The following is a 15,592-nucleotide window of genomic DNA, read 5'->3' as shown; positions in this document are numbered from 1 at the left end:
CCCACCCCAATACTTCCAGTGCGTCTTTGATCCCAGGTTTTGGAAAAAGGCAGCTGCCTGCCGATTGCTCCCTCCTACCACCAGAACAAATGCTATATTCAGTCTGTGTTCCAGCTTGCAGCCTGCGAAACTCCCTCCACGAACTTCCCTGGGTACTTTTCCCCACCGCTTGAGCCACTGAATGTCATTCATGCCACGGAGCCAAAACAGGCGAACTGGTGCCTGGTCCGTTCACCCGACAATGTGGAGAATATGCAGTATTTTTTGCGCTTGGGGTGTCCTGTCTTTGACAGAGGTCTGCGCGCAGTCTCTACTGGGGTCACGACGGAGGTAGGTTACCTTTTCCCTTCACTTTAATCTAACAATCTCTAGTTTTTTGGGCTCTGTGTTAAGCTATTGGTCAGGAAATACAACTGTGTAGCACTAGCCTACTGTACAAAGCCTTATCACGAGTTGTCAATGATACGTTAGTCTACAGCACAATGCTGAAGGAACCGCATCAATCATCATCATCATTTATCATCATCACCACCCGGGAGTTATTATTTTGGAGGAATCTGCAGTGTGCGCTGTAGGCATAAGGACGCACACAGGCGCATTGCCGAGAAAATCCCATAGTAAACACCAACAACACCTTTACGCTTAGGTTTTTTTCTCCTTTCAAAGATTCCCTGATAGACATTTGTATTAGAATGAGAAGTTGTCACAAATATTTTTTCTCATGTTTCCAGACCAACGTTTACATGCGGAGGCAATATAACGGAGGATTCTGGGGTCGTTGGGAGCCTCGGTTATCCAGGGGTGTATCCCCCAAATACCAAATGTGTTTGGAGAATCACGGTGAGCCAAACATACTTGTAGCCTACTGTGAATACATGATTCTTGTTTAACAGTTATCAACTTAGTGTCTTCCTAATTAGCTACTGAAGGCTATTGCTTTACCAGTGCCATGTCAGACAGAACGAGAAGCAATATCAGTGAACTAAAATGATTCTTGTAATACACTTCAATGGTATACCAATCCACAAATCTTAACTGTGTAATTGGTAGTCTGGTATTTGGCTAGTGGCTACAGCACCCCCTCAGGCACTTTGAGCTGCCTGCTTGGTATTTTCAACATGCAGTCTGGTCACATGGCTGGAATGAATGGTAAATCAAGGAAATAATCACCAACAACAGCAAAGTCCTGTAATTAAAGAAAAACGGTATGTTTCTTACTTGTTAATAACATGTGTATCCCTGCTAGATTTAGACTTTGAATGATTTGACTGTTGATTGCAGTTTGGTGTTTTTAAAAGGGGAAGAGTTTCATATAGGTTCATTCATTGCATATCAGAGGGAGATCTGTTTCCTATTATATTGAGTTGTCAGATAGGCCCCTTATGTGATTGTATAGATTGTACTGTATACTGTATGTGATTGTATAGATTGTACTGTATATTGAATAGATTGTACTGTATACTGTATGTGATTGTATAGATTGTACTGTATATTGAATAGATTGTACTGTATACTGTATGTGATTGTATAGATTGTACTGTATACTGTATGTGATTGTATAGATTGTACTGTATACTGTATGTGATTGTATAGATTGTACTGTATACTGTGTGTGATTGTATAGATTGTACTGTATACTGTGTGTGATTGTATGTTGTCTCAGGTCCCTGAGGGTAAAGTGGTGGTCCTGTCCTTCCGCTTCATTGACCTGGAGAGTGACAACCTGTGTCGCTATGACTACGTAGATGTGTACAGCGGCCATGCGAGTGGCCAGAGGCTGGGTCGCTTCTGTGGGACCTTCAGGCCAGGCGCCTTGGTCTCCACCGGCAACAAGATGCTAATTCAGATGGTGTCTGATGCCAACACGGCTGGGAGTGGCTTCCTGGCGGTGTACTCGGCTGCCGAGCCGCACGAGAGAGGTAAGCAGAATAGAATATAGACGAAGAATAGAATAATACTATACTCATTTTTAAGGGTTTACGTGTCTTACTCAAGCGCACAGTGGCAGGAGACGGATCTAGGATGCTATAGGGGAGTCTATTTAGACTTGAGATTGTCACCGGTTGTCTAGGCTACGTCCCGGGCCAGGAACCACTGTGTGGGTTGAAGAGGGGCTGTGCCATCTCTAAGCTGTTGTAGCCCTAGGTGTAGTGTGTAGGGAACACTGTAGTCATCTGTATCCAGCCCCTACCCAAGCATGTTCAGCAGAGCCTTAGACGCTGAGTCCTAGCCGTGACTCTTCTCTGACACATCGTGACACATCGTAAAGACATCCGATGTCAGTGAGTGTTTGTGTGTTTAGGGCCAAAGGTCACATTTTAACAAGCTAATTAACGTGCCTCTTAACCTCCTCTAGCTTGCCCCTAGTAATGATACAATACCCAGATGGAGATATCTGAGAGGGGAATTGTTTACATCTGAGAACGAAAAAGGCAGTTGTAGCTTGATAAATCACTCCCAACGGATAGCAGGTGGGTGGAAGGAACAGTGGAACTTGGTAATATAAAGTTCAGACTTCTTATGTAGTTTAAGACGAGACCTATTGACTTAAAGCTCGAGGACGAGGTGAATGAAAAACAGGAACGTCTCGACACATTCCACAGTAGGACGAGGAATTTGTCACGGCTTGTTTTTTCCCGGACAGAGTGTTCTAGAGGCAGACGGGTCAGCGCCGTCCCGTCCTCTTCTCACCAGGTGACGTCTCCCGGAATTAGTTTGTGGAATTTTAATGGTTGGTTGTATACCTTCTCTCTTGTCTCCGTACCTCTACAGTAGCTGACAGCTAGAATGTTTCTGGGTCTGTCAGTTTAGATAGACTGGTGTTCTTCACACACCTGATGCTGGAACAGATGGACTGTGGTTGCTCTGTCTGTCTCCCCGTTCCTGGGAGTGGTTAAAACTGAAAAGCACCACACAGCCCTCTTCCATTGGTTCAATGTCTATTTTAGTTACTCAGACAAATAGCACTCGCCGTCGTCTGCCAGCCATGAGTATGGGAGCTCAGCTGTAGTGGAAACACTGTTAGTCACTAAACTGCATGTTACAGGAGATCCAACTGTGTTTTTTTATAGATCCACAGATCTCTTGCCAGTCCAAAGCAGCTTGTGTGGTAGGCTGACGTGTTCTTTCTCCGATGTGTGATGGCTTGCCTAGCATGTAGACTTCCTGTTAACAACACATTCCAGCAGGGGACCAAGGCATAGAGACAGACAACTGTCTTTTTTTAGTTACTCGTAAATCACAAAGGAAGCAAGAGATAAGAGTTAGCCTACTGATTAGAACATTCTAGGTCTCATTCTAGAATTATTTCATGTACAACATTCCGTCCTGTGACGTTAAAGAGGAAGAGATATTTTGCACAATAAGGAACGATTTTCAGTAGTTCTTTAAAGGAACAGCATATGTAGCAGTACTATCTGCCAGGGACTATAACTAAACATTGTGGTTTGACTTTGCACCCATCAGGGGACCAGTACTGTGGAGGTCATCTGGATAAACCATTCGGGTCAATTAAAACCCCTAACTGGCCTGAGAAGGACTACCCTGCTGGGGTCACCTGCTCATGGCACATAGTGGCTCCTAAGAACCAGGTGAGTGTTACTACCAGATGCCTCAGCAGTAGTTAATTGGGGATCCTAACAAATACTACTACTACTCACAGTTCAACATGACGAATGACACCACTGAGAGTGATTGAGATCGTTTGAGGTTTTCACATCATTGCTTTGTGGTTTTCTCATGTTTAGTGCTGCATAGTGTAATACACCTTTAGAATGCGGGATGAAAGTAATGTGTTCTATGTAACCTGGGTTCTATGTAACCTGGGTTCTATGTAACCTGGGTTCTATGTAACCTGGGTTCTATGTAACCTGGGTTCTATGTAACCTGGGTTCTATGTAACCTGGGTTCTATGTAACCCGTGTTCTATGTAACCTGTGTTCTATGTAACCTGTCCACTAACACAGATCATTGAGGTGAAGTTTGAGAAGTTCGATGTGGAAAGAGACAACTACTGTCGCTACGACTACGTGGCCATTTTCAACGGGGCAGAGGTCAACGATGCCAAGAGGATCGGGAAGTACTGTGGCGATAGCCCCCCAGCGTACGTCACACACCTGTTTATACTATGCATTTATCTTGCTAATGTAGCTACCGCTTATCGTTTTCATCTTGATCAACAAATCAATTCACATTTGATTTGTCACATGCACCAAATACATCAGGTGTAGACTTTACCGTGAAATGCTTACGAGCCCTTTCCCTACAATGCAGAGTTAAAAAGTAAGACAAAAACTACCCCCAAAAATAAAAAGGAAACAGTAAGAGAATAAAATAACAATAATGAGACTATATAGAAGGTGTACCAGTACTGAGTCAATGTGCAGGGGTACCAGGTAGTAATGAGACTATATACAAGGAGTACCAGTACTGAGTCAATGTGCAGGGGTACCAGGTAGTAATGAGACTATACAAGGAGTACCAGTACTGAGTCAATGTGCAGGGGTACCAGGTAGTAATGAGACTATATACAAGGTGTACCAGTACTGAGTCAATGTGCAGGGGTACCAGGTAGTAATGAGACTATATACAAGGTGTACCAGTACTGAGTCAATGTGCAGAGGTACCAGGTAGTAATGAGACTATATACAAGGTGTACCAGTACTGAGTCAATGTGCAGGGGTACCAGGTAGTAATGAGACTATACAAGGAGTACCGGTACTGAGTCAATGTGCAGGGGTACCAGGTAGTAATGAGACTATACAAGGAGTACCGGTACTGAGTCAATGTGCAGGGGTACCAGGTAGTAATGAGACTATATACAAGGAGTACCAGTACTGAGTCAATGTGCAGGGGTACCAGGTAGTAATGAGACTATATAGAAGGAGTACCAGTACTGAGTCAATGTGCAGGGGTACCAGGTAGTAATGAGACTATATAGAAGGTGTACCAGTACTGAGTCAATGTGCAGGGGTACCAGGTAGTAATGGGACTATATACAAAGTGTACCAGTACTGAGTCAATGTGCAGGGGTACCAGGTAGTAATGAGACTATATACAAGGAGTACTAGTACTGAGTCAATGTGCAGGGGTATGAGGTCTTTGAGGTAATTGAGGTAATATTCCCATGTAGGTGGGTGTAAAAGTGACTAGGCAATCAGGGTAGATGGTAAACAGGATAGATTATAAACCTACAAATGCCTGATTTACCGAAAAACCTATGCACAATGTATTCATTAGCCTATGTGATCTCTCTCTCTCTCTCTCTCTTCCCCCCCTTCAGTCCAGTATTCTCTGAAGGTAACCAGCTCCTGATCCAGTTCCTCTCAGACCTCAGTTTGACTGCAGATGGGTTCATCGGCCACTACAAGTTCAGACCTAAGAAGTTACCCACCACCCCGGTACCACTGACCACCACAACCCCAGCTGCTACCACCAGACCCATACGTAGGTAGCTCTCTTTCCTCTGTTTAATCCAAGCAGGAGATATATTTACTCTTGTCCATCACATTAAAGTCTTGTTGTTACAATATAAAAAGCTTTTAGCACTACAGAATTCCAATTCAGAATCATCATCATCTTCATCATCATCATTATCTTCTTCAGGCCACACATGTGGCTTGAAGTTCTACTGTGGCATTAGCCTGGTCCCAGGTCAGATCTGGTAAAGCGGCGTTTACTGGTTCTAACAGCAGACCTATAAGCTTGCTGCCAGCTCTTAGCAAACTGTTGGAAAAAATTGTGTTTGACCAAATACAATGCTATTTCTCTGTAAACAAATTAACAACAGACTTTCAGCATGCTTATAGAGAAATTGATAATAAGAAGATTGTAGGAGCTGTACTGTTAGATTTCAGTGCAGCCTATAACCTGCTGTTGAAAAAAACATGTGTTATGGCTTTTCAACCTCTGCCATATTGTGTATTCAGAGCTATCTATCTAATATAACTTAAATGGTTTTATTTAATGGGAGCTTCTCTAATGTCAAACATGTAAAGTGTGGTGTCCCGCAGGGCAGCTCACGAGGCCCTCTGCTCTTTTCTATTTTTACCAATGACCTGCCACTGGCATTAAACAAAGCATGGGTGTCCATGTATGCTGATGATTCAACCATATACGCATCAGAAACCACAGCTAATGAAGTCGCTGAAACCCTTAACAATCTCATATTGCTCAAATAAACAGCAAATCTAGTTTCAAAAAACAGATAAAGCAACACCTCACGGCACAACGCCTCTCCCCTATTGGACCTAGATATCTTGTGTGTATGTATTGATATGTAGGCTACATGTGTCCTTGAGCTGTTCTTGTCTATTAATGTTCTGTATTATGTCATGTTTTCTGTGGACCCCAGAAAGAGTAGCTGAAGCATTTACCAAAAATCGAATGTGGTATTAGCCTGGTCCCTGGTATCCTGGGGTAAGGAATGATAGTTACTAGTTGAAGTATCCTGAGGTAAGGAATGATAGTTACTAGTTGAAGTATCCTGAGGTAAGGAATGATAGTTACTGGTTGAAGTATCCTGGGCTAAGGAATGATAGTTACCAGTTGAAGTATCCTGGGTTAAGGAATGATAGTTACTAGTTGAAGTATCCTGGGTTAAGGAATGATAGTTACCAGTTGAAGTATCCTGGGTTAAGGAATGATGGTTACTAGTTGAAGTATCCTGGGGTAAGGAATGTTTTTTTGGGCGCACACACAACCCTTTGTTTTTCCTTCACTGAGGCCAGTACTCACAATATCAAATCCCTAGTCAGATGATCGCCTTGGCAGCCCTCCACCATGATGTAATCTGGGCCCTGTGATGACCGCCTCAGATTGTCTTATCTTTCAGACGTTTTGTTCTCCACCAGTAAAAACAACATTTGGACAGTGGTTGGAGAGTAATTTTCTAGTCTTCCCGATACCACTACCATAGTAGCTTTGATTGTAAAAACAGATGGTAGCCAGCAGTAACCAATTTTTGTTTGATTTTTTATTTAACTAGGCAAGGCATAATAACAAATTCTTATATATGACAATGGCCTTGTTCAGGGGCAGAACAACAGATTTTTACCTTGTCAGCTTGGGGATTTGATCTAGCAAATGTTTGGTTATGAGTCCAATAGCTCTAACCACTAGGCTACCTGCTGGGGCAGCACACCTATACTTTGAACATGAACAGTACATCATTATTTGATTGTTTTTATTCATATTATTATTCATATTTTTAGCTCCTTGGGTGTAAGAAAAGTGTTTTTCAAATTAAATGTATTATTATTATAAATATTATTAATATGAATATCATGTGGGGCAGCAGGTAGCCAAGTGGTTAGAGCGTTGGGCCACTAAACTAAAGGTTGCTTGATCAAATCTCCAAGCTGACAAGGTCAAAATCTGTCTTTCTGCCCCAGAACAAGGCAAGGCCGTCATTGTAAATACGAATTTGTTCTTAACTTAATAAAGTTTTAAAATAATAATGTGATCTGTTATGTAGGATTCAGTGGTGGTCGGTGCCGTTTTAAGGTGAGGGAGGATTAAACATTTTTAATCAACATCGCCTTACAGCATATTGGATGACTGTCATTCATATTCCATTCACCCAGCTCAATGAAACACTGATAGGTTTAGGCTACTACATGATACTCAAATTTCCCCTATACCCATCATGAGGTTGCTACAACCTAGCCAATGAATGAAAGTTTACAACGTAGGTGCACACAGGTCGAGAGAATGTTGAGTAATCAAGGTAATAGACAGTGACACATTCAATACTGCCTTGTACACTCTTGCCTGCATCTAGCTGATCTAAGGTGTAATCATTAGTCCAACAGTTGCAAACAAGAATTTCTATTGGATAAATTCAGGTATGTTTATCCCCATTTCATTCCGTTTAAGAAACGTTTTTCAACAGAATCAGGGCAATGATTACACCCTTGATCACATGCAAACACAGTTCACTTTCATAGCAGCCACATACAAACAGCTGGTTGTATATATATAATTCCTTCTCGCATCTATCTACACGCTCTCCTCCTCTCACCTTTTCCCTTCGCTTGTGGACTTCAGTGCACAACACATCAGCTGTCTGTGAACAGGCAAAAAAAACGTTCCAAGTCAAACCTTCATATCATGACCGCTACACACAGCCACCATCGTTGACACATTTATTATTGAAGTCAGTGTACCCAGAGGAGGACAGAAGCTAGCTGTCCTCCGGCAACACCAAGGTGCTACCTTACAGACTGCTGTTAATTAAAGGCTACTGTATACCTTCATCGCAAAATAGTGTGTTTTAATCAATTATTTGGTGACTTGAATATATTTAACTGTAGTTTTAGCTCAAAATGTTTCACCATTTAAGATGGTCCTCCCTTTCCTCCTCTGTCCTTCTCTCGGGAGCCTCCACTGGTAGGATTCGAAGTTACTTACAGTTTTCAATGGGACGTGTTTATACTAATTAATTAGCCTATGTTTGATTTCAATGGTTAAATAAAATCAACCTAAATCCTACTTGCTAGCATCACCCGAATGTGGAAGAATGTGAATTAAGGGACTGTGTTCTCTTTTTCTCCTCTATGTCTCCCCAGCTCTGAAGTACTCTGTAGGTCTGTGCCAGCAGAAATGCAAAAGAAGTGGAACCGTTGAGAGCAACTACTGTACCAGTGACTTCGGTAAGAGAAATACTATTTTCCCTCAGCTAATGCTACATCTGTTACTATGGCTGCCCTACCTAAAGCTGCCAGTACTACTGTCACAAATACTTAGCAGGAACAAACAATAACAGGTCAACAGTGTGTGTGTGTATGTGTGTGTGTGTGTGTGTGTCAGTCAAATCAAATCAAATTTATTTTATTTGTCACATGCGTGGAATAGTGTAGACCTTACCGTGAAATGCTTACTTACAAGCCCTTAACTCTCAGTGCAGTTCAAGAAAAGTTAAGAAAATATTTACCAAATAAACTAAAGTAAAAAAAGAATAAAGGTAACACAATAAAACAACAATAACGAGGCTATATACAGTGGGTACAGGTACCGAGTCAATGTGCGGGGGTACAGGTACTGAGTCAATGTGCGGGGGTACAGGTTAGTCGAGGTCATTTGTACATGTATGCAGTGGTAAGGTGACTATGCATAGATAATAAACAGAGGGTAGTAGCAATGGGGGGGTGACAGAAAATCCTCCCAACATTAATTAATCCCACATTAACATTAATCCCAGTCCATATGAACCATCCCTCCCACAACAAGCCCATGTTGTCATGGTCCCCTCCATCATGACACACTACCCATGGCCTTCTGGGTTGTTTCAGCGCGTCACAGACTCCTTGAGTGTCTTCTGAGAGGGCAGTGAATTTGCGTGGGACAGACACAGTTCTCTTCTCACCGAGTAAACTGAAGGAAAACTGTTGCTAACAGAAAGTGTTAATTCGGCCAACATTCTCCAACATACTCCAACATACTCCATGACCTCAGTTTGCTGCCACGTCCTTCAGACTACCTCTATTCGTTACTTTTTCTCTGAACAGATTGTTGATGGAATGAGGCAGGTATTTTATTCATGCATTTTTTTTCTCAGGGAGATTAGGTCAGATATTTGCTATGGGAAAAGGGTTCTGGCTCACTGGCTGTCAGTGAAGCCCAGTAATGTGGCGTTGGTGGAAAATGTTATTGTATAATACATTGGCAGACAAGCTGCAGTCATATCAAGCCAAGAGCGTTACACCACACGTTCTAATGACTAGGCTAGACACAAAAGGACCTATCGGACAACTCGACTGACACGTCTTTTCCTTCCTGTATACACATGGTTTTCGTTATGTCCTATTCAACCAGTACATTTTGATGAAAGCCCCCACGGCAGGAAACGTCCCAGCATCACAGTATTCGCATTGAAAGATATTCAATCTTGATCAAGGCTCACACAGAGCCGACTCACACAGAGCCGGCTCACAGAGAGCCGGCTCACAGAGAGCCGGCTCACAGAGAGCCGGCTCACACAGAGCCGGCTCACACAGAGCCGGCTCACACAGAGCCGACAGGACTTAATATTGTCGAGTTCTGCTCCACCATTTCATGACGATAACACAGTTTTCAGACTATAAATCGAAAGCAGGTTTTGTTGAGCGCCTGTGGTTCTGTTCAGCACACCAATCCCAGCCCTATTAGCTCCCTGTGGTTCTGTTCAGCACACCAATCTCAGCCCTCTAAACTCCCTGTGGTTCTGTTCAGCACACCAATCCCAGCCCTCTAAACTCCCTGTGGTTCTGTTCAGCACACCAATCCCAGCCCTCTAAACTCCATGTTGTTCTGTTCAGCACACCAATCTCAGCACTCTTAGCTCCCTGTGGTTCTGTTCAGCACACCAATCTCAGCACTCTTAGCTCCCTGTGGTTCTGTTCAGCACACCAATCTCAGCACTCTTAGCTCCCTGTGGTTCTGTTCAGCACACCAATCTCAGCACTCTTAGCTCCCTGTGGTTCTGTTCAGCACACCAATCCCAGCCCTCTAAACTCCCTGTGGTTCTGTTCAGCACACCAATCCCAGCCCTCTAAACTCCCTGTGGTTCCGTTCAGCACACCAATCCCAGCCCTCTAAACTCCATGTTGTTCTGTTCAGCACACCAATCTCAGCACTCTTAGCTCCCTGTGGTTCTGTTCAGCACACCAATCCCAGCCCTCCAAACTCCCTGTGGTTCTGTTCAGCACACCAATCACAGCCCTTCAAACTCCCTGTGGTTCTGTTCAGCACACCAATCCCAGCCCTCTAAACTCCCTGTGGTTCTGTTCAGCACACCAATCCCAGCCCTCTAAACTCCCCATGTTTCTGTGACAGTGATAACAGGAACTGTCATCACGGCGGTGGTGCGAGGAGGCAGCGTGTACGCCACCATCTCCATCATCAACGTCTACAAAGAAAGCAACCTGGCCATCCAGCAGGCCGGCAAAACCATGAGCACCAAGATCATCGTCCTCTGCAAGAAGTGTCCGTTCATCAGACGAGGTGTGTAGTCGTACAACAACGGGCCACAGCTCTGGTCCAGTGTGTTATGTGTGGTTCGAACGGTTTTATATGGTCTATGGGCTTGAAGAACGCTCAAACTGCCCGTATAGCCCAGGACCAGAGCTATGTGGACCACTACTAGGGGACTCACTCTCCCCTGGATAAATTCATCAGTTTGACTTGGTTTAGTAACAGACATTCACCATTATATGCATGATAGCACCAGGTATTAGTCCATGATAGACATTTACCATGATATGCATGATAGCACCAGGTATTAGTCCATGATAGACATTCACCATGATATGCATGATAGCATCAGGTATTAGTCCACGATAGACATTCACCATGATATGCATGATAGCACCAGGTATTAGTCCACGATAGACATTCACCATGATATGCATGATAGCACCAGGTATTAGTCATTCACCATGATATACATTATGGTGTGCGGGTCAGCTGTTTGGTCACCCGCACCAACCCGCAATTGGTAATAACCTATCCGCAACTACATGAGAGAAAGTGTCAAATCTGAGGCTCACACCCGCCCCTAACCTAACTAATATAGAAAACGTGCTGTAGGCTACAGTCAGAGAAGATAATTTTTTTTGCCTCATAAACATAGGTTTCTGCTTATAATTTCGGACATTTTGGTATTTATTAGTCAAGTTGTTTATAATTCGATACATAGCGCCTCTCTTCTGTCGTTATATGTTGCCCTACAAACGAAATAATCCGTGCTCACCAAAATAATGTCACAAATCGATTGAATGAATGCTTCAATCTAGTTGACATTGGTACAGTTTTTTCTCTGTTGCCTCTGCTTCTTTCTCATAGCAATGACGTTTAGGGACCGGGGAGAAAATGCAATATCTCAACAACAACAGAAAAAGGGGAAATGACATCAGTTTGACCAGTTGTCAGGAAATAGAAAGCTGTGGAAACGACCCAACATGTTCCCGATAAGATTTCAGTTCAGCTTGGATGAATATTTAATGTGGTGGAAATACTATCAGCTTTATTGATGCTGATAATCACAGCAGCTCTACAGACGGTATCTAACTGAGCATTCTCATTCTATCAAGATGCTGAAAGGAAGAATCATATTTCTCCACTCTTGTTCCTGAGACAAAATGTAGCTTACAATTGGTGTATCGTTTGCTTAATTCTGCAGGAGTTCATATTGAGGCTATGTGAGAGGTTATAGACCTACAATCAGTGTCCAGATTTCAGTTTCCATTCAACCCATCTGAACTGTAGGCTACAGTTGCCTTGATGTGCCAAAGGCCTGTTTGAAGTTCCTGTCTAGTGACTGTGCCTCACATCATCGCACATAACATAGCCGTCACTGCTATGATCATCTTTTACCACTTCACCAAATAATTCCCAAACATTACTTTTCTGACCTTCCTTTGTCTTTATTGTCAACTCTCTATTTCACAGCTTTTCCTCCTATTGAATTAAACTCCGACGTTGTCCCTTTTGCCTCTGTGGATCGATGTAAACTTTTTTTTCTGCCTGTTCCCAAAGCATTAGGTGATTGGTGTACAGTTAAGACCTAATGGTTAAAGGTTAGGATAACACAGGGACGCCAGATAACGTAAATAATGAAAGAAAAAACACAATATAGCCTGTAGATATAATTAGCAAATTTTTTAAAATGCATTTTCTCTATTCTCATGATGGCACCATGCAACCAATGTGTTTTTCTTTCAGTTCAAATTCTATCGTTGAGTAATTCTCACACAGTTTCACGTGACTTTGAAGTGTGGCACTGAGTGTGAAAAATGCATGTAACAGAGGCGTGTCCCAAATATACAAGATACTTAAGAAACAGTGGAGGCTGCTGAGGGGAGGACGGCTCAAAATAGTGGCTGGAATGGAGCGAATGCAATGGCATCAAACATATGAAAACCATGGAAACCTTATGTTTGAAGTATTTGATACCATTCCACTGATTCCACTCCAACCATTACCACGAGCCCCGTCCTCCCCAAATAAAGTTCCACCATTCTCCTGTAATAGGAACGGTAGACCCCAGTTGCAGGTGTTTCCACAGACTATCCTATCTTGTGTATGGCTCTGAATTAGCTTCCATTGCTGTATTCCACCTTCAAACTCATCTGAAGGAGTTTGAGGTAAGCGGCAAAACTCACTGTCGGAATAAGATCTATACCTTCCCTCAGCCGTTGATCCATAATGTGAATATATATACCCACAAACAGTATATGGAGAAAGGGGGGATACCTAGTCAGTTGTACAACTGAATGCCTTCGACTGTAATGTGTCTTCCGCATTTAACCCAACCCCTCTGATATCTTAACAGGAAACTGCCTTGCTCAGGTGCAGAACAACAGATTTTTACCTTGTCACAGCTCAGGGATTCAATCCAGCAACCTTTCGGTTACTGGTCCAATGCTCTAACCACTAAGCTACCTGCTGGTTACTGGCCCAACGCTCTAACCACTAGGCTACCTGCTGGTTACTGGCCCAACGCTCTAACCACTAGGCTACCTGCTGGTTACTGGCCCAACGCTCTAACCACTAGGCTACCTGCTGGTTACTGGCCCAACGCTCTAACCACTAGGCTACCTGCTGGTTACTGGCCCAACGCTCTAACCACTAGGCTACCTGCTGGTTACTGGCCCAACGCTCTAACCACTAGGCTATCTGAATAGACGCCGATGTGCTACCTTCCTGAATGCCTCAGCCGTTCCGCCAGTGCATTCAGCCTCTGTCTTTGTGATCTCACTAGGCCTCAACTACATCTTCATGGGCTCAGCGGACGAGGATGGGAAGGGGAAGATCGCCCCACATCACTTCGTTATGGCCTTCAAGGCCAAGAACCAGAGGGGCCTCAACGTACTGAGGACCAAACGCTGCTAAGATCAGCTACATGCTGCCTGAGACTCCAGCCCCCCCCCCCCCCCCCCCCCACCACCATGTAACGCCATTCTCGTTAGTCTCCGCCCAGCATACCCTGGCTCCGCCCCTCATCACCTCTCATCCGTTACCACAGGACTAGTCTACAGATCTCAGGCTGTGATTGGCTGTTTGTTTCTCTTTCTTTTCCCATGCTGTTTTCCTCTCCCCTGAGCTGGACCTGTGTTGAGCACAATGTGAAGATGTGAGTGTAATAATTGAAGGAGGAGAGGAAGAGAGAGTACCAGTTGGAACGAAACAGGAGAAAATGTTTTGTAATATGCTAATACCTAAGTTAGTTCCCTTTTTTTTCTATAAAAAAAAAAAACATACACATTTTCTGACGTTTCAAGGCCACTAAAAACCGCCAAATGTCACGATGAGTGTTGGCTTGGATCAAACATGGGGTTTGGTTACAGGAAGTACATTATTGAGGACTGGGTGTTGTAGTTTTAAGGACAGTGTTTACTAACTGCTCTTTATCCTCCATGTTCACTGTGGATATGGGAGGTATGTTATGTGGGGTCGAAAAGTGCAATAGTTTAATATATACTATTCCCAATGGAATGATTTGGTGTCAAACTGGTGTTCTGTTTAGTACTGTCACTTATTAGCCAAAGCGTTTACGATGAATGGATACAACACAGCACTCCCTCTCATTATGTCAGCTTGGTTTTTGTTGCCTTGCATTCAAATGTAATGTTTGTAATAAAAAAGTGGAGATGTGAACTTAAAGGTTAATTCCTCTCAAAAACGACATTTTAGTGTTTGTTTCATTAGTCCATTGTTGATATAGTCCCAAAATATCATTTTTTAAAAATAACTTTTTCAAGATATATAACTTTCAAAATACCGAAATACAACCGGTATGATGCATTTTGCCAAAAGATCGTTTTTGGGTGGAGTTTACCTTTCATCAATATAAAGTATTTTCATATGAAACAATTAGTAAATGTTATTTATATTTTATTATTTCCATCTGACCAAATAAAAAATAAAACTGAAGTTTATTATTATGTGATTCTTCATATGGAATGTCATCTTTAATTAATTGACCAGTAGTAACTTGTCATGTTAACATTGTATATATGAAGATAAATAACCCTTATATCTGGTCTACATAGAGTTAGTGGTAACTTTGGCCAGGTGTAGAGGCAGCTGTTGGTCGGGCTGAATGCTCCATTGAGCACTGGGAATGATCAGGTGTGGAGACAGCTGTTGGTAAGGCTGAATGCTCTGTGTTAACCAGGGATATGCTGGAGCTGAACAGTGAGAAACACTCTCAGATGCCACTATTAGAACCAACTCTTTCCTCCTCACAGCCAGCTCTCTGTGAGAAAATAATCTTCTGTTTTCAAGTATGTTTCCAAGCGTGGGATGCAACTCAATATTTAGTCTCTAATCGTTTCTCACTGCCAAGGTACAAAAAAAGCAGAGGCGGGACCAAGTCACTATTATTCGAGTCACAAGCAGGTCTCAAGTAATGAGGTCAAAGTCTCAAGTCGAGTCCCAAATAGAACGGTTCGAGTCCCAAATAGAACGGGTCGAGTCTCAAATAGAACGGGTCGAGTCCCAAATAGAACGGGTCGAGTCTCAAATAGAACGGGTCGAGTCCCAAATAGAACGGGTCGAGTCCCAAATAGAACGGGTCGAGTCTCGAGTCAAGTCCATGTCGTGACTCAACTAG

At 43.1% G+C, this 15,592-nt stretch overlaps 1 protein-coding gene across 1 annotated transcript; it reads left to right on the top strand.

Annotated features, from left to right (window-relative positions):
• LOC109881097 (procollagen C-endopeptidase enhancer 2) lies at window positions 1-14,910 on the top strand. The gene is made up of 9 exons (XM_031836392.1): window positions 1-330; window positions 732-840; window positions 1,664-1,919; window positions 3,466-3,590; window positions 3,966-4,102; window positions 5,282-5,445; window positions 8,568-8,651; window positions 10,813-10,980; window positions 13,739-14,910. Exons 1-9 carry the CDS (start codon window positions 182-184, stop codon window positions 13,867-13,869), a joined length of 1,323 nt encoding a protein of 440 aa, XP_031692252.1. The 5' UTR covers window positions 1-181; the 3' UTR covers window positions 13,870-14,910.
• The last annotated feature ends 682 nt before the right edge of the window (window positions 14,911-15,592 follow it).

This window comes from Oncorhynchus kisutch, linkage group LG11 (genome assembly GCF_002021735.2).
Source record: "Oncorhynchus kisutch isolate 150728-3 linkage group LG11, Okis_V2, whole genome shotgun sequence".
Lineage (NCBI taxonomy): Eukaryota > Metazoa > Chordata > Actinopteri > Salmoniformes > Salmonidae > Oncorhynchus > Oncorhynchus kisutch.
Note: the sequence above shows the minus strand (reverse complement) of the source record. Positions and strands in the feature narration are given on the sequence as shown.

Coding starts and splice junctions, on each gene's coding strand:
- LOC109881097 (XM_031836392.1), top strand. CDS start 182: ATGTCATTCATGCCACGGAGCCAAAACAGGCGAACTGGTGCCTGGTCC. Junction 4,103..5,281: donor TGTGGCGATAGCCCCCCAGC/GTACGTCACACA, acceptor CCCCCCCTTCAG/TCCAGTATTCTCTGAAGGTA. Junction 8,652..10,812: donor CTACTGTACCAGTGACTTCG/GTAAGAGAAATA, acceptor TTTCTGTGACAG/TGATAACAGGAACTGTCATC.